Consider the following 27,087-nt stretch of genomic DNA (forward strand, 5'->3'; position numbering starts at 1 on the left):
AGCATATGAACTTCTGTGAATGGATTACCACAGCCCAACTCTTCAGATTCAACAGAAAACTAGTGAACTGGACTTAAGTTTTAATGGCTGGCAAAGAAGGGAGGGACAATGCACAAAGGCAATGTGCCTTTTAGCTGGAAACATGGGGCTGAAGCATAAGACACTGCAGAAGAGGGGAAAAAAATTAAAATACTGCATGCCCTGAACCACAGAAGTAATTAACATTGCAACAAGGGCATGTGTCCAAGGCTTGCTTTGCTTTTCCACTCCAAACACTTAACTTTTTCAGTTGTGTACAGATAGTTTTTTTAGTTAACACCTTAACACCTCCTAAATGTTTTGTACTTTGGTGCACAATTCAACCATACTTCAGAAGGTTTTATTACTTATGCTGAATTAATCTGCGGCCCTGTGGTAAACTTTTAGATTTTAAATTAGACACTGCAGAATGTCTTTACTGAATTCCAATCATTTTCTTGCAATTGGAACACCTAACCAAAAACAAAGAAATACATGAACTTATACAATTCCTCTAATTTCAGGGAACGTACATCATCACATTTAGGTAGCTATGTTGAGACAAAACAGAAACAGGGTCACCACTGTAACTCTGCTTTCAATATTTCTATATACTGTGTTTCTGCAAGCACTACTACCTTTATTAGGAATTGAGAGAGCAAAGCTGTCTGAGGTTCTAAGGATTTTCAATAATTATATATCAATGTACTTATAATTACAATGTAATTATATAGCCCTAGGGCAATACTTATTTGAACAAGGTGCCCCATTAAACTGCAGAACATCTGATGGCTGCCTAGCTCATGAGAGTGCAAGTCTCTAATGAAAAATTAAAGTTCTCCAGCTGAAGAAGACTGTGTATAACTGATGCACTGAACTAAGCCACCAGTCTTGAGGCAAACTGCATGATTTATCTTTAAAAACATGGGAGCCTAGGGCCAGAACTGAAGGAGAGCCTCACAGGTACTTCAAATACATCAAAAATATGAGTACACCCTATACATCACCATCTGCTGAAAGGGCAAATTATAATCAGTGCTCAAAATTAAACTGGGAGCATTCATGGGTGTCACTATGAAAGGATCCCTGAGGCTAAGTGATTTCAGTTAATGTAATTAACCACCAGGGTTTACAGCATGCCTAGAATACATAACACTGGAAAGATCACTCACTTTTGTTAGACAATTAACCTAATTTGTCTAATTAAGATTCAGAATAATCCTTCTTCTCCCAGAGACATGCTGCAAGGGAAGGTAAAAGCCCTGTCGTTACCCTTGCTTGAGCCTCTTACATAATACTGTCATAGCACTGTTTTGGATGGAACAAAACATTTTCTATTCAAAGTAACTTGATACCATTTACAAGCAGGCAAACTGTGGATGTATAAAATAAGAGGATACTACTTTAATGCTGAAAAAATTAAAAGCTTTTGAGGACCCAAGCTTTTTTGTTGTAGATTCTTCTAGGTCATTATTTTTGTACATTACCCGTCCTGTATGTGAGAATTCTGGCTTGATTTCCAGACTCCCAGGGAGAAACACATGCCAAGAATGCATATTTTTAAAACTGGGAATGTTTTCAAGGTATTTTGGCTGATGTGAATAAAATGTTAAGGTATCAGCAAGCCAACAGGGAAAGCTGTCATCTTATCAAAGTCTGAAAAATGCTTTGCTAGCTGCTCCCCCAGAACATAGGGACTCTAAAAGAAAAATATTAATATGAAACCTGGGGAGCGAAACAAGTTCTCCAATGTCAGGGGCTGCACTGCATCTCACCTATGCAGCAAAAAGTCATCAAAAACAGAACAAGGACTTTAGGGAGTCTATAAGGGCCTGCTCTCATAAATTGCATGACACTTACTGAATTCCCTTCATTAACACAAAGAACTTCTTCATCCCAGCAGGGACTCAAATCTGTTGTTCCATGGATGTTAGGCATACCAAAAAACCCCAACAAACCAATACAGAGATTCCTACACTAGGATTACTGGCAAAGATTTATCTATTGCAGTTGAGGCCGGATGGAACAGAGGCAAAGTCAGATCTGCTTCTCCCACCAACACACATGTAATGGTATTTCAGGAATCAAAGTAACGAGGAACACTGGAAATAGGAACACACTTAAAATCTGATTTCAGCTTTCAAGTACCATGTCAACTAAACCACCATATTTATTACTAGTTAATATACTTGCTTTCTACCCTGACTACAGGGATAATTTTTGACAAGTGACTTCTGGCCTTTTAAGTAGAAGTCATCACCTCTAAGTGCAGCTAATTCAACTATTTGTATTTAGCCTGTTTCCCAAGGAAATTAAGCCTGTGTGTTCATGTCATTCCTTCCAGCCCATCAGTAGTTCAGAAAAACCCCAGTGTGGTTTCATAAGTGGAAGCAAATAGATCTTTTTATGATCAGATCAGGCAGGTCATGCATACAAGACCTGCCCACCCCACAGTCAGGACGATTACCATCTATTACCATTCCAGAGAATATTTACCACAGTGACAACTGCACAGGGGGGTGTCTCTTAGGGGCATTAAATGTGATTAGAGTAGCGCTTGGCACTGTATTAAATGTTAAGTAACATAATTAATTCCAGAGAGAACACATTCTCATCAAAATCACAAAAAAGGCAGAACCAAGATCACAGCTTTCCTATTAGGCAATTTTAACAGCAAAGATATTTCAGCAAATCAACACTAATTTCATTAAAGCACTTTAAGAAACATGGAAAGACAGAGGAGGGTGATACTCCATTCCAACCATTTCTCAAAGACAGAAACATAAACTTTCCATATTGTCCAAGATTACTTTTAGGTAAGACAAAGGTATGTAACACATCACCCGCTTGCAAAGCTAATGCTACTACTGTGCTGCAAGCTTGAGGCTAATGTTGATGTTTTAGAAAATTCTTTCAGATTTCTAATGCTAGTAGTGACAAATTTAACAGTCTGTACTTACACAGCATATAAAAGATCAACCTTCATGTCGTCTCTCAAGTACAGCTTCAAAAACCGTAGGCTACAAACTAACAGGTCCAGCTTGCCTTTAATCCAACATTCAATGTTCCAATTTGAATCTGAAGAAAGGGATTAAACATTTCTGAATGACATTAAAAAAAAAAACCCAACCAAAACCAAACAACTGAAGAGACAGGATAAAATTCACTCACAAAGAGAGGACAAGTAACAGATATTCACAAAGGTGAGGCTGGACCACAGGTGTGCAAATGTTTATGAATACTCTGTGCTGACTTGGGCACCAGTATATGCCCCTAAACACTTAAAAGGCTAACAACCTATGTGATACTGCTGCATTCTAATTACTTGAAAAGGAATATATTTTACCTGGCTTTATAGAAAAGACCACAAGGGGAAGAAAGAAATTAAGCTGCTGGTTGAGGTTTTGCTACTGTTAACTGGTACAATCTCTATGTAGCTGTACTGTGTACACTGTGCACATACATATGCAGCTGTACTGCATACACAACAGCAACAAAAGTAGCGGGGCAGTGTTTAACAGAGATTTATTTATTCCATAGGACAGTTCTTGTAAAATGAAATTCTACTCTACTGAGGCCAGTGAGATTCCTGCCACTGACAGCAGTACACCAACAGGCCAGTATGCTGCCCAGAGACTACGGTTTACAGGAAGGAAAAGACAGCTTGGAAAAAATAATTCAATCTAGTCCATGTACAGATACTAAGGCATTATAATCCAGGCAGAAAAGATGGCACTTGCTTTCCAACTCCCCTGCCTCCCGAGGGAGTTTAAAGCCCATATCCACAAAAATATTTTAAATATTTCTCATAGCATCTAAACATTTTTTAAGACCTGGGCTTATATCCTTATATGCAGTGCTACATATTTTATTCAGAATTCCTCTAGAAAGCCAGCCAGCTTCCCCATCCCCTCCCCCCCCTTGAAAATGTACTATACAATTTCCTTCATCTTCTACTACAGACATCCATGAGAAAGGATTTTACATACTATGTAGTCTTCTTTGGATAAAAATGAACACCCATTAACACAACTCCCCTCCTCCCAAACAACAAAAAAACCCAATCATTTTTTCAAGAAGTAACTTCTAATGCCCTTGAATGGAAAACCTACCTATTTCCTGAGAAGCAGAGATATTTATTTCTGAAGGAATAAACTTCCTTGCTTGCATGCTTGCTCTGTACAAAGAACAATCAATGTTGTTATCACTCCAAAGGCAACACAGAAAACTTTCTTCGTTCATTAGCAAGGGCAGCTTGGTTTTGGATGCTCCATGCTCTCTCCTCAAACCAGACCAGCTCTCTACAACTCCAGCAGAGAAAGGACTCAGAAACGTCTCATTCAGTAGCCTATAAGGTAATGTAAAGTTCCTGGGAGGAATCTGGTGGACCATGCAATGAGCAACTGCCATTTGAAGAAAATCTGCAAATATAAAGACAAAGATATCAGATATAAACCAGAAAGTTCATATTATTTGACAATGAAAATAGAGTGGCTGATGACTTGCAATCCAGCTCTTATGACACGGCTTCATTACTGTACAAAAATTAGTCCCACTGCAAATATAATACATTGTCACAGTGTAACTGTTAAATACCAAAGAATAGTATTACAAGAATATATGACTGGATGTAACCACACAACCCCAGGACATTATCTGGGAAATGAGATGTAGAAAAAGAATAATCTTTTCCATCAGACTTACATTCTTCAAAATAAATCACTCTGACCACATTTGTAGCTTTTGTTGGTAAGTCATAGCTTGAATTACATTAACAATGATTTTGAGAACGATGAGCATGTCTGTTTTGGAAATAGCTTACTGTAAAATACTGCATGAGTTTCAAAAATTACAGCTCTAGTTACAGAAAGGCACGTGGGTTGTCTGTGCACTCCGTGTTTAGCTTTTTGACCAGTAAGGAAATAAATATTTTAATCAATTAATTAGATGGAAATTAATTGATGCTCTATGCCTTGCAATAGCCAAAAAAAGATAAAACCAGAACTTCTCTAGCACTGTTTGATTAATAGCACACAAACATAACCTAAAAAATATAAAACCACAAAGCTTTTAAAAAGGTAGATGCATGCTACCTGCAAGCAGACACTGTGTTACTATGCACTGTGTTAAACTGTTTCATTTTCTCTTTACACAGATTTTGTATTGTCATATTCCTGAAGGCTTCTGCTCTTCCTTCCTCTCTCATTTAACAGAATTTTTGCCTCTGTAAATATCAGCTTCATTAGGCCTCCTGGCTGCATGCAGAGGATTCAGTTAGAACAGATACTAGTTCATAATACAATACATAAAAAAGGATAAATGAGTAAAGTGACATGACTGCCCATGAAGCAGGAGGTAACTAACATACTACCCAATTCACAGTGTCAAATGGGGGGCGGGAAGAGATTCCTGATCTCTTTTTCTATATAAAAAACCCAACCAAAAAAAAAATTCCCGCTCGCATACCACACCAGACAATTTCAAGGGATTAATTAAACCCTATAAAGTCAAAATGTGTGCAGCTACTTTCTACTTCTTCAGAAATGTAAAAAAATTTAAAAAATGTTAGAAGAACTATAATGCACTGCAATGCAGAAGGTTTAATACAGGACTGCTACAGCTCTTAAATGCCTGTTAATAAACTGCGGCATGCATTAAAAATGTCTTCCAGCTACAGCTGTAACAGTTTGTCCATGACACAGATGCAGAGGAAGCCACCGCTTACAGTTCTTTCCCCAGAATACAGCACACATGCACATCTGGATTAACAGCTACAAAGATGCCAGCCCTGGCTATTTGCTTATTCAGAACCAGACAGAGATGGCCACTCAGTAGAAACACTGATTTTCAGTCGTGACAGGCCATCAGATAGTGACAAACTACTCTGAAGCCAAATGAAAGCTCACCAAGGCATCCAGGTTATCTAATTAAAAGGTATGCAATATGTTTAGATTACATAAAATAGTTAAAAGAAGGCTGTATAATGCAATTCTTGATACTGAGTAGATAAAGGCAAGTATATAGAAAGATAAAGATGTATAAATATACAAAAGAGATATATCAATATATAAAGATGTATATGTATATAGAAAAGATACAGAAACCTAACGATTTATTCATCTTTTGTGAAGGTACAAGACAACACAAATTTTGAAGCGAACTTCATTGTATTACAGCAACTGCTTTCTCCCTAAGCATCATCATCAAAAGTCTTTAAACAGTTCTTATTTTAATGAAAAAAATGAAAGGTAAATACCAGCTGACCCTGAACAGCATACAGCAATATTGTTACAGACATTTCCCAGACAGAAAACCAATTTGTTATACCCTCCATTTGCAGTTAATAGAGGACCCTTTATTAGCACTGTGCACATGAAAGCAGCAATGTCAGCCACCTGAAAAAGCAGAGCTCAAGCTCGAAGTGACACCCTGGCTACACTGAACTAAACAAAAACTGCAGTTCTGATGGAACAGGGATTTTTCCTTCTGCTTTTGGACCTATTAGGATCTCAAAAAATTGCCCGTGAACTTTTATCTTACCAAATTTTGCCTGGGGCATTTATTTGAAGACATCTTGACTCACCACATACTCTCTACTGATGTTTCCTGATCTTAAGAGTCAGTTGCACTGCTTTTTTTGGATAAGACACATAGGCACAACCCTGAGAGTGTCAACATTTCAATTCTGCACAATAACATCAGGTCCTTTGTATATTCCAGTTGCATGTTGTGATAAGATACTAATCCAGTAGCATGACTTGAAACACCACTGTAGAATAGAAATGGTGATTACTCTTCGTTCTACAAAATTTCCACCAGACTTATTTTTTTAGTAACTTACCCAACAACATAAACACAGTCAGAATGATTTGCCAATACATCTTGTTTTGTAGCACTGATCTGAAAAACATAGAGAAAACTAACTGAGAGCTAATAATTATCAGTCTGTTTTTTCATTGAGGTTTCATTTTGGTGCACTTCAGTTAATTTGATGTTCACACCTCTGTAAATAGAAAGGAAATACAAAATCAGAATGCTATTTGAGGAAAAAAACCAACCATTGCTTAGAAAATGAATTAAATATCAATACAGCCCTTCTTTCATCATTAGAGCTATATAGTACCTCATTTCTCCAGGCCTTTGCTGATCGTTGTTCACCTTCTGGGTTTGGTCATCTGAACGGCACTACAAATCCAAACTATCGAAATGCCCTCCAAAACATCCTCATTCCTTAAATATTTCTGAGAACAGTTTCCTTGAGAACACCTATGTTGGCAAAAGAATTGGTGCCAATGCTATGTAATCCACTGGCCTTTCAGTTTGGGGGTGCCTGTACTGTGCTATATGTACACATATGTACTGCGTGATACCTACACTCAACTGCAGTGGGACAATCTCTGAAGTGGCTAATAGCAGCTGGCTCTGCAGCCTGGAAGGAAAGCGTATGTGGTCACGGAAGACCAGGAGGAAAGAAAAAGGGTGATCCCTGCCTGTTTTTACTGTTCCTGTCAGTGCGCAGTCTGAGTACGTTTCCATGGTCTCACCCAGGACAGTGCCTCAACAAGTCCCCGCAGAGTGGAAAGCCAGCCCCACAAAGGAACTTGTGGCTCCTAAGAAAACCAAAGAATTTTTTTTTATAATGAAGAAAGCGACCCTCTGCTCAGAGCTATCCCTCCCCTCCCATTTGGCCCTCACGAGAGACTTCAATATGACCATCCAGCGACTGTAACGCTGCTTTAAGTCTTGACCATGGCTTAAAGCAGAGGTGATTCAATAGGCACAGCTGTCTGCCTGAAGGAGCAGACAACTGACCAAGTGAAGTTACAATATTTCACTATTCTTGCCCCCTGGCAAGCTCTCCCACAAGGAAAGCCCTTGCAAATTCAGCTGGGGCTGGAGCCAAGCCATTTCTTCAGCACAGACCATCTTCATTTTGCTCTGCAAGATGAGCCTGTCCCATCCACTTTTCTCACCATTCACCCAGGTTATAATCAGGGTACTTTTTAAGCTACATTTTGAGCAATTAAAGAGGAAAGCTCAAAATTTCAAAGGCAGTGCTTCACAACCCCCTACTTAGAGGAAAATTTGCCTCTCAGCACAGCTGTTAGGAGGCCAGCCTTACCTGTATCTCTTCCATTAGTCTATTTTCTAATAGGTGAGCCATGAAGGCCAGAGGAATTATCTATCTACGACCTTTATTAAGTCTGTCACTTCACGAAGATACAGGCTGGGATTACATCCAAAAGCCTATGATTTAAGTTACCTAGTTTTCTTTCTCCGAGTTCCTGACTGAAGAAAAAAACCCCACAACCTTTTAAAATAATTTACTTGGCATAAGCATACAGTATTCATACTATTAAACGTATAGCTTAATGAAAAACAGTCCATGTTCCTCTTTTACAGGTGCAACAACAATCTGCTGTTCATAGCTCAACCACTTCTCAGCAGGAAACTGGCAGAGATAATTTCCATATGTTGTACAAGAAAATTAGATATACATTTCAAAAGCTTTTAAAATTATAGGGCATAGATGTTACTGCGAATGCTTCAAAGCTCTCACTTTAAAAACACGTAAAAAATTTCCACCATCAAGAGCTCTAAATAATTCATGAAGTTATGGTCCATCACTTGCTTTCCCATCATAGGCACTGCAAGAAGCAAAAGCTGTCACCCAGACACCTTAGCCCTATTGCTCCTAGGTGTTTGAAGGAAAGAACCACTATTGTGGTGACTACAAATATTTCATTGTACTATTTCAAAGCAGAATGTGAAACAGCATCTCTCATTTGTTCCTGGAAATAAGACGACAAATAGTTAATTGTGTTAACAGCAGCCGCTGTGTTAGTTTCACCCATGCCATACCTACTGTAGACTGAAATAAAGCAACCACAGATCCTCAGAAGACAATCACCTCAAAGGAGTCACAAGTATGTGGTCTGCTAAAGATAAAGGCATATTCACTTCCTGCTGCCATAAAAACAACCAGATGGAGCAATCACAGAGATTCTGTAATCAGCACTAATTTAAACCATAATTAAGAATATTTGGTCCAGAAGGCAAAAATACAGTTCAGTTCTTTATAGCTAGAGACATCTTCTCTGTTACTTCTATTACTTTAATCTAGGCTGATTTTTTAAAAAGATGTTTGTTTTTATTTAATCCTGGTTCCAAGAACATTCATGAACAGAAAAAAAAAGTGCCGTACATGATCAAAAAGCAATGTAAGCTGCATGTCACCAGCATTAGCTCTCTTTCTGTTCAAAGTTCAGTATTGCTTGCGTGAACTTTACACAGAAATTGGGTAAAAACAGGTATCTACAAACAACTCCCAGGAGAAGATGAATGTACTACTAGACCAGACAGGGCTGCCCGGTATCTTTTCTGGTGAGAATACTGAACTTACCAGAATTCCTCACTTCACTGTAAGAGAGAATCCAAGTTTTACAAGGAAGTTACAGGGAACAGGAAGTTAAATATAGGAGAATTATTAAAACTTGTAATAACAACTCTGTCCCAGAGAAAGTAAGTTAACACAGCAAGGACAAATGGTTTAATGCATGACTGGGGAATTATCCATACAAATGGAAGGAATCAAAGCCCATTTTAACACATCGATCTTAAGATGCTGCATTCTGAAACCACCAACTTTGCTGCTGCTGCGTACAAAACCATATTCCAATTTCATGTGTAAATAGTGTGTTCCCCTCCACAGTAACCACTGTACAAAACCACTTTAACATGCAGAGTCCCTGCCTTGACAAAAACATCTGGTTAAAAACAGCAGAAATGACAAGCAAGGAGGAAAACAATGACAAAGTTAAGACCATTCCTCTTTACAGGCTGCCTGAAAAGTCATACAATCCATTGGCATATCAGCATGGGAAACATTTTCAGCACAGCCTGAAACAGGCATGGCTGGTGATCCACAAACACCTGCTCACTGGGCACAGAAAATGCACTGGAAGTTTTCATGTTCCTTCTGGAGCTGCCTTGTTTTTCAGTTTCTTGTCTTGACAACTTAAATTTCTTCATGTCTCCTTTCTGAACTACAAACAGAAAGGGTTGACGTGAAAAGAGGACTGCTACATGAGGCAGGTCTACCAGTCCAGTTCGAACATCAATGAACAGAGGGTGGCACTGGTGACTAAGAGTGCCAGGTCTCTACAGCCCATCCTGGACCCAGCAAAGTAGCACAACCCTGGCACCACTAAACACAACTCAAATTCTCACAGACTTTTACAGGGACTAAGACTAGATGAGCAAATGTTGCAAGATCAGAGCCTTACATATTAGTGGTATCCAGTGAGCAACTTCAAAGCCTACAGTGATTTACAGAAACTCAGTTGCCAGGATCTAATTTTTTTCCCTCAAGTGAGGTACCACACATACATACAGGGTCGTGAGTATAATTTTTTTCTTTTTCTTATTCTCACCCTCCCAAAGAAAACAACAACAGCTGCTAGTTAATGGGAAACAGGAACATAATACTGCAAGCATACAAACTGTCCCCGACTTTTGCGAGCACTACACTACAGCTGTTTTTAAATATTTAAAAGATCTCTACAAACATAAAAATATTTTACTGATATTGGCTACACACAGCATCCTTTGGCCTGCTCTTTGAGGGTGCTGAGGGCTTTCCAGTTCTGTTGGTTTTGGCAAGACCAGTGGTTCTCAGCCAGCCCTCCTGGGCATGGAGTTTCATTGCATTTGTCATTTATTATATAGTAAACACTATTATTAAGAGTTCAGAGTAAATGGAACACACAAAATAGCAATGAATATGACTTGCATTGAATGATTTTGCTTTCTAGTAGTAAAGCTTTAACCGAAGCAACCCAAGTTGCATGTCTCCGCACACACTAAGTACAGTAGAACTAGCAGCAGAGTACCCTTGTCCCACCCGTGCATGACTGCCAGGCAAAAGCACAGCTACAAAATCAGCCTCTCTTCTAAAACTCAACAGCACAATGTCCCAAACTCCACTGTCTCCAGACTGTCCAATTTCTCTTGCTTGTACTGAACCTACCCTCTCATTTCACAAAGAGCCGCGCTGCTCGAAGGTGGGCTCCCTTCGCCAGCCCACCGCAGAGAGGGCAGGCAGGGGGCCCAGCAGCACTGCACTTGCATTTGCTCCTGCAGCTCCTCTATCACAGCACCGAACGCAGCACCGATGTCTGTGTGTGCTCGTGATGCACAGTTTGAGAGACCTAACTTTCATAAATATTCCCAATTTTAGCTAGCAATAGAGAAAAGTGCTTTTAATAAATGTTTTCCCTCACTGTTGCCCGCTGATGAATGCACATTTGTTTTTCCTTGCGTGCAGCTGTAGCAGAGCTCTTGTAATTATCTGGCACTTAAAGCTCCTTCATATTATTTCCTTACTTAGTAGTTAAGGGTTCTCAGTGTTTTCATCATAAATTCTATTTACAAATGCTGTAGCAATAATTGATGTTACATTTCCAAAGTGCCCTTCTATCCGACAGGACTGTAACGGCTCCTGCAGTATTAGTGACTCACAACCCACATCCAGAGAGATGGTTTTCTTTTGCTTCAGACACTAAACCCTCAAGAGGTAAAAAGCAAGAAAAAAGTCCGACGCAGGGTGCACCACACCAGCCCCCGCAGCTGTTGGGGCTTTCGGAAGGCGATCCGTGTGGGAAAGACCAATCGCCCACGAGCTGTGCGGGCTTCTGGCGAAAGCCCCCCGGGTGTCGCAGCCCCCCGCTGCCAGGCGGGAAAGCGCCGACCGGGGAGCGCCTCAGGCCCGCGGCGGGAAGGCAGCGGCCCGCGGCAAGCCGCGAGAAATCCGAATTAAAGAAGTAAGGGGAGGGGGAGAAGAAAAAATAAATTAAATTCACCGACCTACTTCGCTTCGTTCCCGGAGTCTTCACCGACAGCCGAAGTCAAGCCGCGGCCGTCATGCCCGCTGCCCCGCCGGGGCGCAGGAGGGGCCCCGGCGCAGCCCGCGCCGCCGCCGGACCGTGCTGGCCGCGGCCCCGCCTTGTCCCGGCGGCGCGGCTCGCCCGCCCGCCCGCCCTTACCTCAGCACAGCACACCGCACCGCACAGCCCGCCCGCCCTTACCTCAGCACAGCACACCGCACCGCAGGGGCCGCCCGCCCTTACCTCAGCACAGCACACCGCACCGCAGGGGCCGCCCGCCCTTACCTCAGCGCACCGCACGGCGCGGCGCGGCGGCGGCCCGTCACCCCCCTCACGCACAAGGTGCCGGGGCAGTGGGGGAACTTGAGAACGCGGCGTCCGAGCCCCCCTCACAGCGCAGGGACGGGGTGGCGCTTCCCCTTGCGGACCTCAACTCCTCACAGGCAGCAGGTCGCTGAGGTAAATAAAGTTTACGCCTTCCGCGCGGTCCCAGCCGGTGAGGCGGGACGCGTGTGAAGCCGGGGCCGCGCAGAGGCGGCACCCGCGGGCGGCCGGGCCGCGCCCAGCAGGTGCGTGCCCCGTGCCTCAGCAGCCGCCGCCGCCACTGCGAGCTGGCAGCCCGCCCCGGGCCCCCTCACCCCCTGGGGCCGCCCCGAGCCTGCCCGCCCCCGGCCCCCTCACCCCCCCGAGCCCCCTCGGGCCGCCCGCAGCAGCCAGGCCGTAGTGCCTCCCCCAGAGGCCGGGGCAGCCACATGCCATCCCGCCTCCCTTCCGCAAAGCGCACAAGTCCGAAGTGCCTCGGCAGAAGTTCCCCCCCTGCTCGCACCTTGCCCCGGGCGCAGTGACAGTGACACCGCCGCTGTGACACTGCCGCTGCAGGAGTTTGTCCAGGAGAAATTCAGGGAGAACGGGGAGTGAATATTTAAAGTTTTCCTCGTCTGACAGCCTAATGCATTACGATAATTATAGAAGGAAACTTAATGACAGGTTTTTGTGTTTGTTTTTTTTTAATGCAGAGTGGGACTATCTTACCTAGAGAACCTTCAGGGAACAATCAGTGCTGTCTGGAGCCACACAAACGTTTGTTAAGAATTTAATTAACATTCAGCATAAGTATTCCGGTTAGTGGTTTTAACAGTAGAGGCTGTACAAAACAACCAATTATTAATGGAAAAGGTGACATAAACCAGAAGCATAGAGTGTGCTTTCTGGCTATTACGCCTATTCATTTTAAGTCTCAAGGATCTCTGCATTTTCACAAAATTATAAACATGAATGTTGTGAATTATTATTAACACAAACATGCCTACTTGTCAGCAGAAAGACAAAGATTAGTGTTCTAAAAAAAACCCGAAACTGATTCAGATACACTTCTTTTAAATGGCACATTAAGCAGTGCTATGCAGTTTGGTTTTGACGATTTGTTGACATAGATAATTATTTCCCATTATTGGAAAAGCTACACATTTCCGTGAACAACCTGGATGCAGAGACTATTTTCATCTCCTCTTTACTATACTACTCTTCTGTAGCTAATGACGTTTTAATATCAGCTATATAGAGACTGTTATCACAAAGATTTTGTTTAACTTAAAAATCCTGAGCCTAAAGAAATTGACAGTGAAAATTAATAACTAGAGCTAATTTTGAATCCCAACCTTTAATTGTTAAAATGAGTTCTTCGGGTATTAAATTCTTGAAGACCGCGTCTGAAGTTGTAGAAGTGAACATCCCCAGGCTATACAGCACAGTTCTAAAATGAAGAACGAATACACCACAGCAATCTGTCCTTCTCCAAAAAGCTATACCTTACCTAGCTCAGGAGACACCTTCACATGGAAGTCAGAAGTCCAGTTACTAAGATAAAAAAAAAAGCCCCTTTCCTGCAGGTTTGTTTGTTCTAACACATAGCTATGGGCCCAGTTACACACTTCCCAGTCTGGATCACGCCCACAGTAGAACATGCACCAGGAGTACCTTGATTCTAAGAACAGTTGTGGCTTAACCCCAGCTGGCAACTAAGCACCGCTTGCTCACCTCTCCACAGTGGGATGGGCGGGGAAGAGAATTAGAAGATAAAAGTGAGAAAACTCATGGGTTGAGGTAAGAACAGCTTAATAATGGAAATAAAATAATGATGATTATTATAGTGATAAATTGTCATGAAAAGGAAAATAACAAAGAGACAGAAATAAAACCCAGGGAAGGGAAGTGATGCAAAGGAAAATGATTGCTCACCACCAACTGACCAGTGCCAGCCAGACCCTGAGCAGTGGCCCCCAGCCAACTTCCCCCCAGTTTATTGCCGAGCGTGATGTCATATAGCATGGAATAACCCTTGGGTTGGTTTGGATCACTTGTCCCAGCTGTGTCCCCTCCCAGCTCCCAGTGCACCCCAGCCTACTCACTGGTGGGGTGCGGTGAGGAGCAGAAAAGGCCTTGATGCTGTGTAAGCACTGCTCAGCAATAACGAAATCATCCCTGCATTACCAGCACTGTTTTCAGCACAAATCCAAAACACAACCCTACAACAGCTACTATAAAGAAGATTACCTCTACCCCTACGCCAACCAGCACGTGCCAGGTGTCACTAAAGATATGGCAAGAAACCCAACCAAAGAAACCTGGAAAAAATACTAAAGCAAACACCAAAAATAGAGATTATAGATTTTTCTATAACCCCACATTAGATAAAGAATCTACTTAGTTTGCCATAAAGATAACAGTGTCGGTGGTAGCATTAGGAGCAGGAAGCATAATAGGGAGCAAGGAAACTAAAATTACTATACCCACAGTAGGAAGAACAGTGAAAGTGATTAATACATGAAAACGAGTTATATAAAATTAGCACATGCAATCACAAGACCCAGGTACTGGTACTTTTAACCAAATCTGTTTAGTAGTAACACAGTAAGAGTTAAAGAACACACACCCCTCAAACCAGGGTGTGACAATACCCGATTTCTAAAACAGACAAGACTTTAAAACAAATCGGGGGTGGGAGGGTTAATCAGTTGGGAAGTAAACCCCAAGGAGAAAGAATTATGAACTATTTAAAGCAAAGTACAATACTGGTACTGAGTCAGATGGTTATAAACCTGCCATAAAAACATTTAGGCCTGCTATTAAAATCTGAGTCTTGGCCAACAGAAGACTTATTTCTGGAAAAAATCTTCTGATGGGAATAACAGAACAAAAAAGAAACTGTTTTAAGTGAAGGTTTAGTAAGTTTATGAAAAGAATGATTATACAGGTTTGTGCCTCTAATAAAAAGAAAACTCAGTAATCTAGACAGACTATTCTAGCCTCATGTTTCTTTGCTACCAATGACTTGAATGACTCCCCATTTTACCCAGATTTCAGACCACTTAATACCACTTCCCTTTCCACACAAGCAGATTTCAATTGTTGTACTACTTGACAGTCAATTCTCTCTCCCTCTCTGTCTTGAATATACCTTGGATCCCACTGCTGCTTGACACGAAGCTATGCTTTGTCTCCCACTTCCTCAATTCCACAGCTGTTTTTAAGGCTTTCATGGTATCCCCTCTCATGGGTTATTTTCTCTTAATGAGATTAATTCATTCAAATCTCTCAAAGAGCTTGTTCTGCTATAATGCATGTATCCATTACCTGCTGGTTCTCTTTTTTAATAGTGGATTAAAAAACTAATAATCACATTTTACTCTGCAAGTAGAGCAGTAAGTGACATTTTGACCCTTTTGCACTTCAGCATTTGTCTTTGTGAATAAACAGCTCCTTGAGAAAAGTCTCGACACATACGCAAAGCAATACCACATATTTAACAGGAGCTTCCAATTAAAAAAAACAGAAATTTTGTCAGGGAACTTAAAGTGAGGACTGAGCCCTGCTGGAAAAGATGCACCTTTAATCTTGTGCTTCTCCTTTTTCTTGGAAAAGGCACCAAGAGTTTAGAAGCAGCATACCAGAGACTGATAAGCCCCAGGTATGTACAACTGAGGAGTTTTTACAATGTTTTTCCAGCAATATTATTTTAAAATAAATGCAGAGCTGGTATCTCTGCTTCATAAGGTATGAAGAAAAATATTTTTATTTATTACCAGAAGCTCTTCTCAGTAAACAGACTTGAACATGACATCATACTGTCTTTCCTATCATGTAAATAGCTCTACCACAGCTGTATAAAGAAACCTACTGGATGGGCTTTTATTTATTTATTGACTTTCCGTAATTCATGATCCATTTCCTCAAAGTAGCATCAGCCAATTTCACTCCTTACTAAAATAACCACCATCTCTAATTGATAAATGCTATTTTAAAAATATTTCTGTATTCTAATATGACAGTTTGGAAAATCAGACTACATACGATTTGTGTCTGATGTTAGGAAGCTGTTAAAAGTTTTTGTATCCCAGACTTGCAACAGAGGAAGCAAAAGCTGTCGCAAGCTGTCTAGTCTGCCACATATCTGCTAGGTGAGATCCAAAGAAGGCCCATGACAAAATAATACCCAAAGTACTCCAACCAAAGGTCTGTGTAGTACTGTTTAGAGGGAAGAAATATCTCACTGTTTACATGGAACCCTGTTTACACATCCCATAAGTATGTTTGCTTTTTTCCTCCCAACAGCTGCCTGTGTTGACTCAGGCTGGATTTGCGCATCTCTCTAACCCTCAGATCCTTCCTGCAGAACTCTTGTTGGTGCAGTGGATTATTTCTCATTTAATTGCTTTGCATTTGTCTTTATTGAATTACAGCCTATTTATTTCAGAACAGTTTTCAAAATCACTTTAAATTCTAATCTTGTTCTCTAAACTGCAACTGTTGCTAGCAGTTTTGTTATCCAGAGATTTAACAGAAGATGCACTTTTCAACTATTCAAGAATTTAATGAAAATATCAAACAGTTTTAGACTTCAGGTGTACCCCAGAATGATCAGCCCACATATGGCCTTTCAATTTGTGACTTGTTGACTGCCTTTTTTTTGAAAAGGTCCTTTCTGTCCAACTAAACACTTACAGTCATTTAATGTAGACTAGACTTCCCTAACTTGCTTAGGAGAAAGTCACATGAGACAGAACCAAAAACATCACTGATGACAATATGTTATGATGTTATAAGTTTTCCCTGTCTATAGGAATACACCTCTCTACCAAAAATGTTTTGTCAGCCTGAGGGACCCTTTTGGTTCTATCTGTTCTGTTCTCTGTCTTTTGGATTTACTCCTATGTGCTCATGTTATTCTTCTACAACTCCTCTTCAATAACTTAACTTAGCTTTCAATTCCAACTAAAGTTTCACATTTACTGTGAGGGCGGCGAGGTGCTGGCCCAGGCTGCCCGGAGCAGCTGTGGGTGCCCCATCCCTGGCAGGGCTCAAGGCCAGGCTGGACGGGGCTGGGAGCAGCCTGGGCTGGGGGGAGGGGTCCCCGCCCGTGGTGGGGGGTGGGACTGGGTGGTCTTGGAGGTCCCTGCCAACCTAACCCAATCTGGGATTCTGTGATTATTGAGGAAAATATTATTTGCTCCTCTACTAATTTCCCTGCCTTTAATTCACATTGAAGCAGGTGCTTTCCTGCCTTTCATGTATATTTTACTCAAGAAAATGCCAGCTTCTTCTGGACAACTCCTCTTTTTTTACTTATTTTCCATTTGATATTCACTTTAATTGAGTTTATTGCAGTTTTCTTTCTTACATACTTTCATCTCTATTCTGCAGTTTTCTCACATCTTCACATTTTCAAATGGTTCCTCTTTCTCAGTCGGGGCTGGGGGGGGGGGGGGGAGAGGAAGAAAAAAAAATATAGACGAGTCTTCTCTCAAGATGTTAACCAGCTCTGGTTAAAAAGGTCCTCATCCACCTGACTTCGTTAACAATATAAAATAAACACTTACCTTGATCCTGGCTTTCAGCAAAAATCATATGCATCCTTGTGATAAAGACTTCATTCCTTTTCATGCCTTGAGACCATGCCTTGAGACCTCTTTGAACAAGTCCTTCCTTTCATGTTCGAATTATCTCACAAAATTTACGTTTGGCCAGTGCAGTTATTTTGACTCAATACAAAGATTTTTCAGTTTTTCCCATACTTTATTCAGTACTATACAGACATCCAGGATGTTAAGCAAACTGACCCATGATCTTCCTTCTTTTGCTTGTGTAACTGTATCTTGAACGAGTTTCCTCGCTTTTGCACCTTTTCCATGTTGCATAAGTTTATACTTAACATTGGGCTTATGACACTGGCCCCTGCCAGTCTGGAATCAAGGGAACCCGCTCCAGTTTAGCGGCCTGTGACCAAAGACAGTGCTCTCCAGGCACAGCACAGCAGCCCCTCTTCTCAGGGTCTCACCCTTTGGGGAATGTTTTTTTGGAGAGCGTCTTTTTGTAAATACAAACAACAAGGAAATTTATTTTAAAGACTCCACATTTCACCTCAGACTTTCCCTTGAAGCATTATAAAAACAACAGAGGCCCAGAAGCCTTTCAAAGAGTTACCCACTGAAGAACAACAAAATGCTATTAAAAACTAAGTCCAGAGTGGTTTTGCAAAGCAGGTGAGAAGACTTCAGCGACCGACCTACAGGCATGCTTTGAAACTGACTGTGAGCAAGAAATATGTAACTGTAGAAGAAGTTTCTCTGAGAGAACAAAAGTACTTAATGTTATTTAGCCTTGAAGGTTTATTTATTTATTTTAAAAATGCAACATTAAAACAATTCTTTCCCTTCCACCAATCATGCTGGATACAGTCATATAGCCACTGTGTTGGCAGACAGTGATAGCACCCTGACCTCTTACAAATAAAAATGTCTATAATCTCCTGCACAGCTTTACATCCATAGAGATATCTATTGAGGTGCTATTCTTGCTGCCAGGTAGTACTGCAACCACATCTCTTCTAGACTTGTAGAAAGACCTGCAAAATTCCCGCTAAAGAGCAAGTCAGTCCCCAAAAATCAAGTTATTTTCCTCCTGTTGTGAAGAAAAAAAAACACTACAGCTGTTTGCCCCGACAGGGACAGGCTTAGTGACAAGTCTAAACAGAAGTACTTCTCTGAGGTTTCCAGTCCCGAATAAAGACACAGAAATCTGAAGCATGCTAACCTTAGCAACTTGGTACAAACTGAGCAATTATGCATCTGAAAGCTCAAAAAAAAGTGTTAGAAATTCAGCTTCAGTTCTACCAGGTTAAATTTGTCATTTTTGAGCACAGCTGCGCTCCTTATGGGTGTTTTGCATGGGTTTCAACATTTTTCTGGGGGTTTTGTTTATTTCCTTTCTAATCCATCCAATTTGATTCATGCCAGGTCAACCAGTTTATATTTAAACAGGTGAAAGAGTCTAACTACCGAACTGCTACAGAAAAATCAAGTACTGTTATTCTATATAAAAACAAATCACATGTATGTATCAGAAGTTTTTCTAAATAATTTAATGACCACCAGAAGTGAAAAGTCTGTTTTCGTTACAAAGTTAATGCAAAGATGAACGCTGCCTCCACAACGGGATGTTTTCAGTAATCCGTTTTTGCTGCTGCAAGAATGTTTTGCGCTTAATCTCTCTGCACCTCTTCACCAGCATCAAAACTTAGTCAGTCAACCAAAAGCTTGCTACTGTGTTAGACCACCACAAAATTAAACTTTACTTTTTGTGCACCCACAGAAATGTTCTCTGCAATCCGCATTGCAACTTTAAAATAGCAGAGGTGGAGACTAAACATTTTCTGTGCAAAAAGTATGTTCTTTCCTCTGAAATTTTCATGTTTCCCACAGCTGTACACAAATTACAGTTCTGCACTTTGACCAATACAATAAATTGGCATCACACACCCCAACAAACTAAACTTCTAGTTGCAGAATCAAAAAAATAAGAGTCATCCTATAACCAGAACAAAGAACAACTGAAAAGACATTAAAACTTACGGGATATACCATTATCAAATACAACCAGGTAATTACATGTATGTTCCTCCTTTGCTGGAAATCCCTAGCAGCTGCATGCTCAGATTTCCTCTCCACAGTGATGCAAGTGTAATTATATTCATTTAATAATGATAATCCAAGAGACACACCCTTGTAGTTTAGAGCAGGATAATTCCTCCCTATTATTCAGAAGTCTCCTGTTGATTCATTTCATTATAGGACAAAAAGTGTTGCTTTGGACTGGAGAAACAATTCTGGCTCTCTGAGCACACACATTTACTCCCCAGGACAGAATCATTCATCATTAGGCATCTAAACCTCATTGACAGTGATTCGCCTTGGAGGCATATAGGAATGAATCACATCTGTTAACAGCAGAGATGCTAGCGGCAAAACGGATCTTAAAAGGTTGACTCACTCCCAGACATTTTACACAGTCGTCAAGAGAAACTTTTGAACAAGGTGTAGTTTGAATATATCTTCTCTTTTTTAAAGATCTGTAAAACTTTTATCTTTGTCTCACACGATGGCAGGGTAAGACCAGTTTGTGAACAGTGGAACAGCTGAACCCTCCTGAGACTGTAGAGCAGTTATCACTGACTGCCCTGGTAACACACTATCAAGATGCCCACTGGGAAAAAAAGAAATAAGATTCCAAATCCATATCTTTATATGAATATTAAAATTTGTCTCTACCTCTGACACACTGGACAAGCACCTATAAGCAAGTAGCTCTTCCTACTGTGAGAAACAAATCCGGGTGAAATTACTAGCAAATAGTTAAAAAGTTCTGTCTTTAGGGTTAAATTTATATTAATGAAAGCCCTGCCTCACTCTGCAGAACTGTATTAACCTTTTCTCCAAGGAACTTCATGTTTTAGCTACTTTCCCAATGCGCTACGAGAGGATGCTCCCTCTCCCAAAAAGCATTCAGGAAAAACAGAAGGATACTAAGAGACAGATGATAATCTTAAAAAATAATAGGCTAAAATTCAACAAAATTTTGCTTTAGAACTATTCAGCTTTTCACTGTCACTCCCCTAGCATGAGTATTTCTCACCCTGGCTGAAGGATGTCAGTGTCCCAAGATGGATGAGGCAGTCTGTACTGGCTAATGCCAGGCTAAAGAAAGAAGCGTTTCCTCAGGATACTTATGCTTAGCTGCATATTCTACACGCTCAGAAATGTGTACATGCAAATACTCCATTCTTAAAATAGAGAAAAAATTGAGATAGACCTAAATATATGTAAATTGTGATATAAACTACTATTGCCATCTTAAAATGGAAGTTTTTGAGGCAAGAAAATAGTTACAGAGAATGAAGTAATTCAGTGAGTCAGAAATTACACAAAGCTGATAAGACTCTGAGGATAACAGAGGCTTTGAAAATTATTCATGAGAGAAGTGTAAAAAGTTTGATTCATATGCGACAAACTGCCCACTTCTACATCATGCTTTTTTCCCCACACATTAATAATTCAAGTTGATAGACACATCAGGTTTCTAATCTTTATGTTTTCTTGTGCTTTTAAGCATCTGTGTTACTTCCATGAAGCGCCTCTGAGTTTACCAAATAAGTCTGTCTGACGCATCTATACAAACAATACTAAAAATACAAACAGCAGGCATTTTTGCAGGAAAAATGTGTCATCTTCTGGACTCATCAGTGACAAACTTGTTCACAAATTGATGAGTACTGCACAAATTCCCATGGGGAGGTTATCAAAGACAGAACCAGGCTCTTCAGCATGATGCATGGTCAGAAGACAAGGACAGCAGGCATGAATTGAAATGAGAGCGTTCAGGAATGATAGAAATAACTTTTTTTCCCCCATGAGGAGAGTCCAGCAGTGGAACAGGAAGAGCAGACTCTGTCCTTGGAGGTTTTCAAGACCAGAATGGATAAAAGCCTGAGCCACCTGGCCTCATCTCACAGCTGGCTCTGCCCAGGCAGAAGGTTGTTTTAGAGAGCTCCTGAGGTCCCTTCTGACCTTAAATACCCAGTGATGCCATCATCCTGTGGGAGCTGTATCTCATCATCAAGAGAAATTAATGACAACTTGGTCCATACATCTTTTTTAAAAGTAATTGGGAAAGCAATTAAAAGCAAAACACTAAATATTTCTCCCTTATGAAGGCATTCCTTCATCCATACACATGCAGAGATGCATTTGATGTTCTGAGTTAACCTGAAGAAAGGTTTTTCCTAAGGCAGCCAAGCTCACAAGATTTGAGTTTGTAGCTGTGATTGCTCACTGGCACGACAGCCTGGGCATAACCCAGGTGGTCTTGTAAACGCTGGAGAACAAGTCACTGGGGCACTGCAAGCTGAGCCTTCCACCTCAGCCCCAGGAGAACAGGTCTGGGGGGGTCCTGTACCTACACTGTAAATGTGCATTCTGTCCTGCTGGCCATATGGACTTGTTAGCCAAGGCCTCCACTACTTGCACTGTGTTTGTGTAGATTTGATTAGTTTGATCATAAGTGAGTCACTGGAACAGGTCTCAGACCATCAGGTATTCATTGGTAATACTGGCTATTCTTCTCATCTTTTGTTAAAGTATTATCTCCTCTGGGCAAGTGATTTCCCTTGGACACATTCATTCGTTGCCCATCACAGTGAGTCCAGCTCTCAGCTTATCAGCAATACCAAAACAGAGTTTTTAACTAACAGCCTAAGAAAGATGACCACTGACGGTAAGACAGACGTAAGCTGCATTTATGTCATAACTGCAGATGCACTGTTGTTGCACAGGAACATTGATTTTTCTACAGGCTAGGTCAGATTACAGATACCATGTATACAATTTTTCTCCTTGCCATAGCCAGGAATCTAACCAGACAGCACACTGCACTGTACCTTGCTCTGTTCCCATGTGGAGAAGCGCCTCAGTCTTCCTCCATCCCATTGCAAGTTGCATAAAAGCCTTTCCCTCTCTGCCCTGGCCAGGTGAGTTGCGCCCAGATTCTCCAGTTTTCCGTTTGCTACTGCCCACTGTTCCCACGTGACCATCTTATAACATTTTTGAGCCCCCTTTCCTAGCTTCAAGCTAGTTCTTGCATTTATAAACAGGCTTCCCACCCATTTGCTCCTCCCTCTTGGCTTTCAGTCTCTCCAGTCCTTTGTTAGGACTTTTCCTTCAGCCTGCCCTGGGGCTCAGGTCCTCTTGGCAACCATGCTGAAAAGCTTATCTAGGAGGCTTGTTTCCTTCACATCTCCTTCCCCAAATCCCATCCTTCCCAGAAGATAGGAACCCTGCAGAACATACCCCACATGTTTAAAGCCTGAAGCATGCCAAAACCCCTTTGAGAACTTCAGAGCTGGCAGATGCAAAGGTTGTATCCCAACATCTTTGCAAGGACTTGCTAAGCTTATGATGTTCCCAAATGCTTCTGAGAATGATTTTTTAGGGGTTGGACTAGATAATCTCCAGAGGTCCCTTCCCACCCTGACCATTCTGTGATTCCTCGTGGCAATCAGCCTTACATGCACCAATGGTCTAGTCACAAAAACCTCCCCATCCAACACAAAATACATAATACCAAGAGGTTAAACAGCGAGGACCCACTCTCCTCTTTTAGGCAAACAACTAATGTGAGTTTATGCTAGCAAGCACAGTGAGGTTTTCAAAATGGAAAAGATGAGCACAAAAACATCAGTCCTTGATATTTCTAAGATATGTCTCTTCATTTATGCAAATCTGTAATTCCTTTATAATCAGGTAATATATATTTTAAATAATATGCAGCTATTACAGCTATTATACATTATAATTATATACCTAATATATAATACACAGTATATACATTATACTTAATATGTATACAAATAATACACAATGTCAATTTGAGAGAGCAGAGCTGAGACCTCAGGGGACAGTGAGCCCTGATGGCAGCCCTGGCTGTGGCCAGCACAGGGCCAGCAGGGGCACAGAGTCGCACCGCATGGAGTGGGAGGAAGGAGGAGAGGAAACCAGAGCAGCACTAAACATGCTCAGCTTCTCAAGGGACACCTCTTCTCCTGCTGAATCAGTGGAACAGGAGGGAGGAATATATAATATTTAAAACTTATTCTTAATTCTTTTTATAGTTTGGTAGCTCTGACTGTTAGGAATAAGCTTTCAAGGGAGGCAGAAGGGAACAGTATGCAGAAAATTCACTAGAAGGAATTTGCATCCCTTTTTAAGCCTTCACATGGCTGCATGAGAGGTCCCAGGTAATTAGTGCTGTCACCATTAATGAAGACTATTTCCTGAGTGCCAAAATGCAATTTGGCAAGAAGAAAATACTGGGTGCCTTTTTTTTTTTTTTTTGGGGGGGGGGGGGGGGAGGGGAGGGGTTTGTGTGCAGCAAAAATGTAAGTTTGGCTAAAAAAACATTCCTTCAACTAGCAGGCTCTGCATTTTAACTTACATTTTGACGAGTTATATGGGTTTGATATGTCTACTTAGTGGGCTTTTAAATAAAAACACTAGTTACTATAGTAACATTTACATCATAGGTTGTACTTATGCTGCCTCAGATACAGAAAACCAATCTGCTATGTTAACCTTTGTACTTCATTTCTGAAGTATTTTAAACGAGAAAGCTGTTTTCTAATGAATTGTTTTTCTCGAATTATTTTACTTCTCAGATTATACATTAAAATATGTTTGATCTCATTTTCTTTTAAATGACTAAGCCTCATGTGTGGGAACATGAAACCTGGTTCCAGAGAGAACAAGGAGAATGTATGTAGAAAGAAAACCACAGTACAAGTAAATGAGACAAATTTTGCTTTTCTAGTCCTGCTGTAATTTAGTTTCCTTTTGTAGAAATCATGGTAAAATGACAGATTATCATTTCTCTGGACAAATAGGCTTCTCCTCTGTAGCTTTTATTTTAGCCTGTTGAACAGCAAAGCAGCATGGCCTATTCTGAGATCTGCAGATCCTGCCCTTTCCACTGTTTGTCCAGCCTTAGCAGTTGATTTATCATTTTCAAGTGCTTCCGTTGGTCTGCTATATTTGCACCCCTGCATACCTATCAGCTTACTTTATGAAAGTTACAGTGAGTAAACACAAGACACAGAACATAGACAACCCTGCTTAACCAGCTTTGTTCATGGGGATCCCCTTTACTGGCAGAACACTCCTCAAGCTTGCAGTGTCCTGATTTCATGCCTTATTGCTGCAAGTTGCCACGGTTAAACTCTGTTCCAACTGTACAGAAGCAAGATATTTAAATAGGGAAACGTGACCCTTTTTGGTAGATGAGGAAATGAAACAACAACATACAATATTAGAGAACAGGAGCCTATAGCTGTGCCTTTCCATAGTTCCTATCATCACAGGCAGGAACAAAGACTGAGTACAAAGGCACGATCAAGTTACAATAAAAGCAACTATTGAAAGGCTTCCTCTCGCATGTCCCTGTGGCGGGTAAAACAGAAACAAGCTCTCCACATCTTGTTACGTGTCAATTTCCCTCCGTGAACTCTTCATCTTACAACACTTAGTACATTTCCAACTCACAGTAGCAGAATGAGATCCTCCATGACTTCACCCCTCTCCAAAGATGTACTTAAACACTAGGGAAATGTATTGGGGGAGGTGGGAAGCGAATCAAAAAAAAAAATGCAGCTTGACAGAGTAAAAGATCATTGGTGCTTTAGCCAGTGTTTTGGATTCCAGTAAAACCACTTCTCAATCATGCATTTGCCCAACAGGAATTAGCAGCTAAAAAACACAGATAGCAAAGAATAATGGAAAAAGTGAAGGTAACTTACAGAGAGCTATCAAACACCTCTCCAATAGGTTGACTTGCTTTTTCCTTCTATTTTTCTTCCTGATGTATATACACTCAATACAGACTGTAGTGAAAGTGTGCATGAATGGGACTGTAGCACATCCAAAACACTGCTGGTCATGTTAAGTTCCCTTTGCCGATGTCATAATCATGGAAAAAACATGATTTGCTTTTGATTCCAAAAAGAAGAATTGTTTAGTCTATTATCCCCATAATCCCTGCCAGGATGAGAGCACCACTCAAACACATTTCAGTGAAAAGAAAGTAAACACCACTACTTTTTCCTTAAGGGAGTGGTGGTGGAAATCTCCAGAAACACTTTATAAAACCTGGCAGCAATCGGAGTTTCTCAAGTGTGTCATCTAGCAGAGGGGATATGAATTCACAGAATATAACTGGTGGAGAAAATGAGCAGGTATTTTGAATAAATACCTTGATGAAAGAAAATCTAGGCCTTTTAGCAAGTTAGACATTTCTAAACCTGGCAGAAGTTTATCCTGCTGCTCAGTATGACGCTCATGCACTCAATATTACAGATGAAAAAAACCCACCAAATAAATGAAATGGCAGTCTAATCCAAATTAAGGCCACTTTTTTGGTTTTGGCTATGGAAACACGGTTTTACTTCCAATGTTAATGTATCAGTGATGAGTTTCACCCAACACAAAATAGAAATCCCATCTACTTTGTGCTCACAAGAAATTAAAATGCCACCATTTTTTCATGAAAGCAGGGGAAGTTAGGTGAGCCTTAATTCTGCCTCTTCTCTCATTCCTCACACTTCACCTTCTCCCAGGCTGCGCTGTGTATAGATCTTCTCTAGCCTGCTAGCTGTGAGCCCCAACTGCTTAGCAGACCAAGGCCAAAACTGGTCCTAATAGACTGCCTCAAAATTTGTTTTCTCCAAAATCAATTTCTACCTCCAGAGTATGAAGGAATACCTCTAAATTGATATTATAAACAGAAGTATTTTAAAACAAAGAAGGAGGAAAAGATTAACTGGAATTTTGAGTGTTCAGATGGACTGTCACGCTGTGGAGTCTCTGAGACTGTAAATTCCTTCAGGTGGAATCCATCTGGTTTATGTGACTTGTACAAAATTGAGTCAGTGCCAAGCAAATGCAGTGATTAAACTGTAAGCTACTATACCTGTATGACTAGAAGACGTTATACATGGAGAAGATTTCCTTGCTACGCATTTGGAATGGGTGCATTGCTTCTAAGCGTCAGGGTCAAAAGTAAATTGAGATCATCACAATGTATGAACTGCTGCTACAAGAACCACGTGCATTCACAACATATCAGTAATACCTACTTCTCATCTTAATTGCCTATGTTTTAAATCCTAGGGATAGCTGCAAAGCATTTTATAATGCCAAGATGAATACACTGTATTTTCAGAGAAGGCAGAACTCATCTTCAACACACCAGCCAGCACAACATGCTGTGCAGCCCCAAGTACCATGCTCCCATTGTTACATACAACTCA

General features: G+C 40.9%; 1 protein-coding gene across 5 annotated transcripts in view; it reads right to left on the minus strand.

The window, feature by feature from the left end:
- LEPR (leptin receptor) overlaps positions 1–12,115 on the minus strand; it is a 46,208-nt gene extending 34,093 nt beyond the window's left edge. For 3 of the 5 annotated variants that reach the window (XM_080407238.1, XM_080407241.1, XM_080407242.1), the window contains exons 1-3: positions 6,860–10,960; positions 4,131–4,439; positions 2,979–3,096 (exon numbers count right to left, since the gene is read on the minus strand). In XM_080407238.1, the coding sequence (XP_080263364.1) occupies positions 2,979–3,096; positions 4,131–4,439; positions 6,860–6,929 (497 nt within the window). In that variant the 5' untranslated portion in view covers positions 6,930–10,960. Of the gene's footprint in view, positions 1–2,978; positions 3,097–4,130; positions 4,440–6,859; positions 10,961–11,883 lie in introns of those variants that run through there. The other 2 variants (XM_080407240.1, XM_080407239.1) reach the window with 2 other exon arrangements.
- Between the last annotated feature and the right edge of the window lie 14,972 nt (positions 12,116–27,087).

This window comes from Falco punctatus (assembly GCF_963210335.1).
Source record: "Falco punctatus genome assembly, chromosome: 11".
Taxonomy (NCBI): domain Eukaryota; kingdom Metazoa; phylum Chordata; class Aves; order Falconiformes; family Falconidae; genus Falco; species Falco punctatus.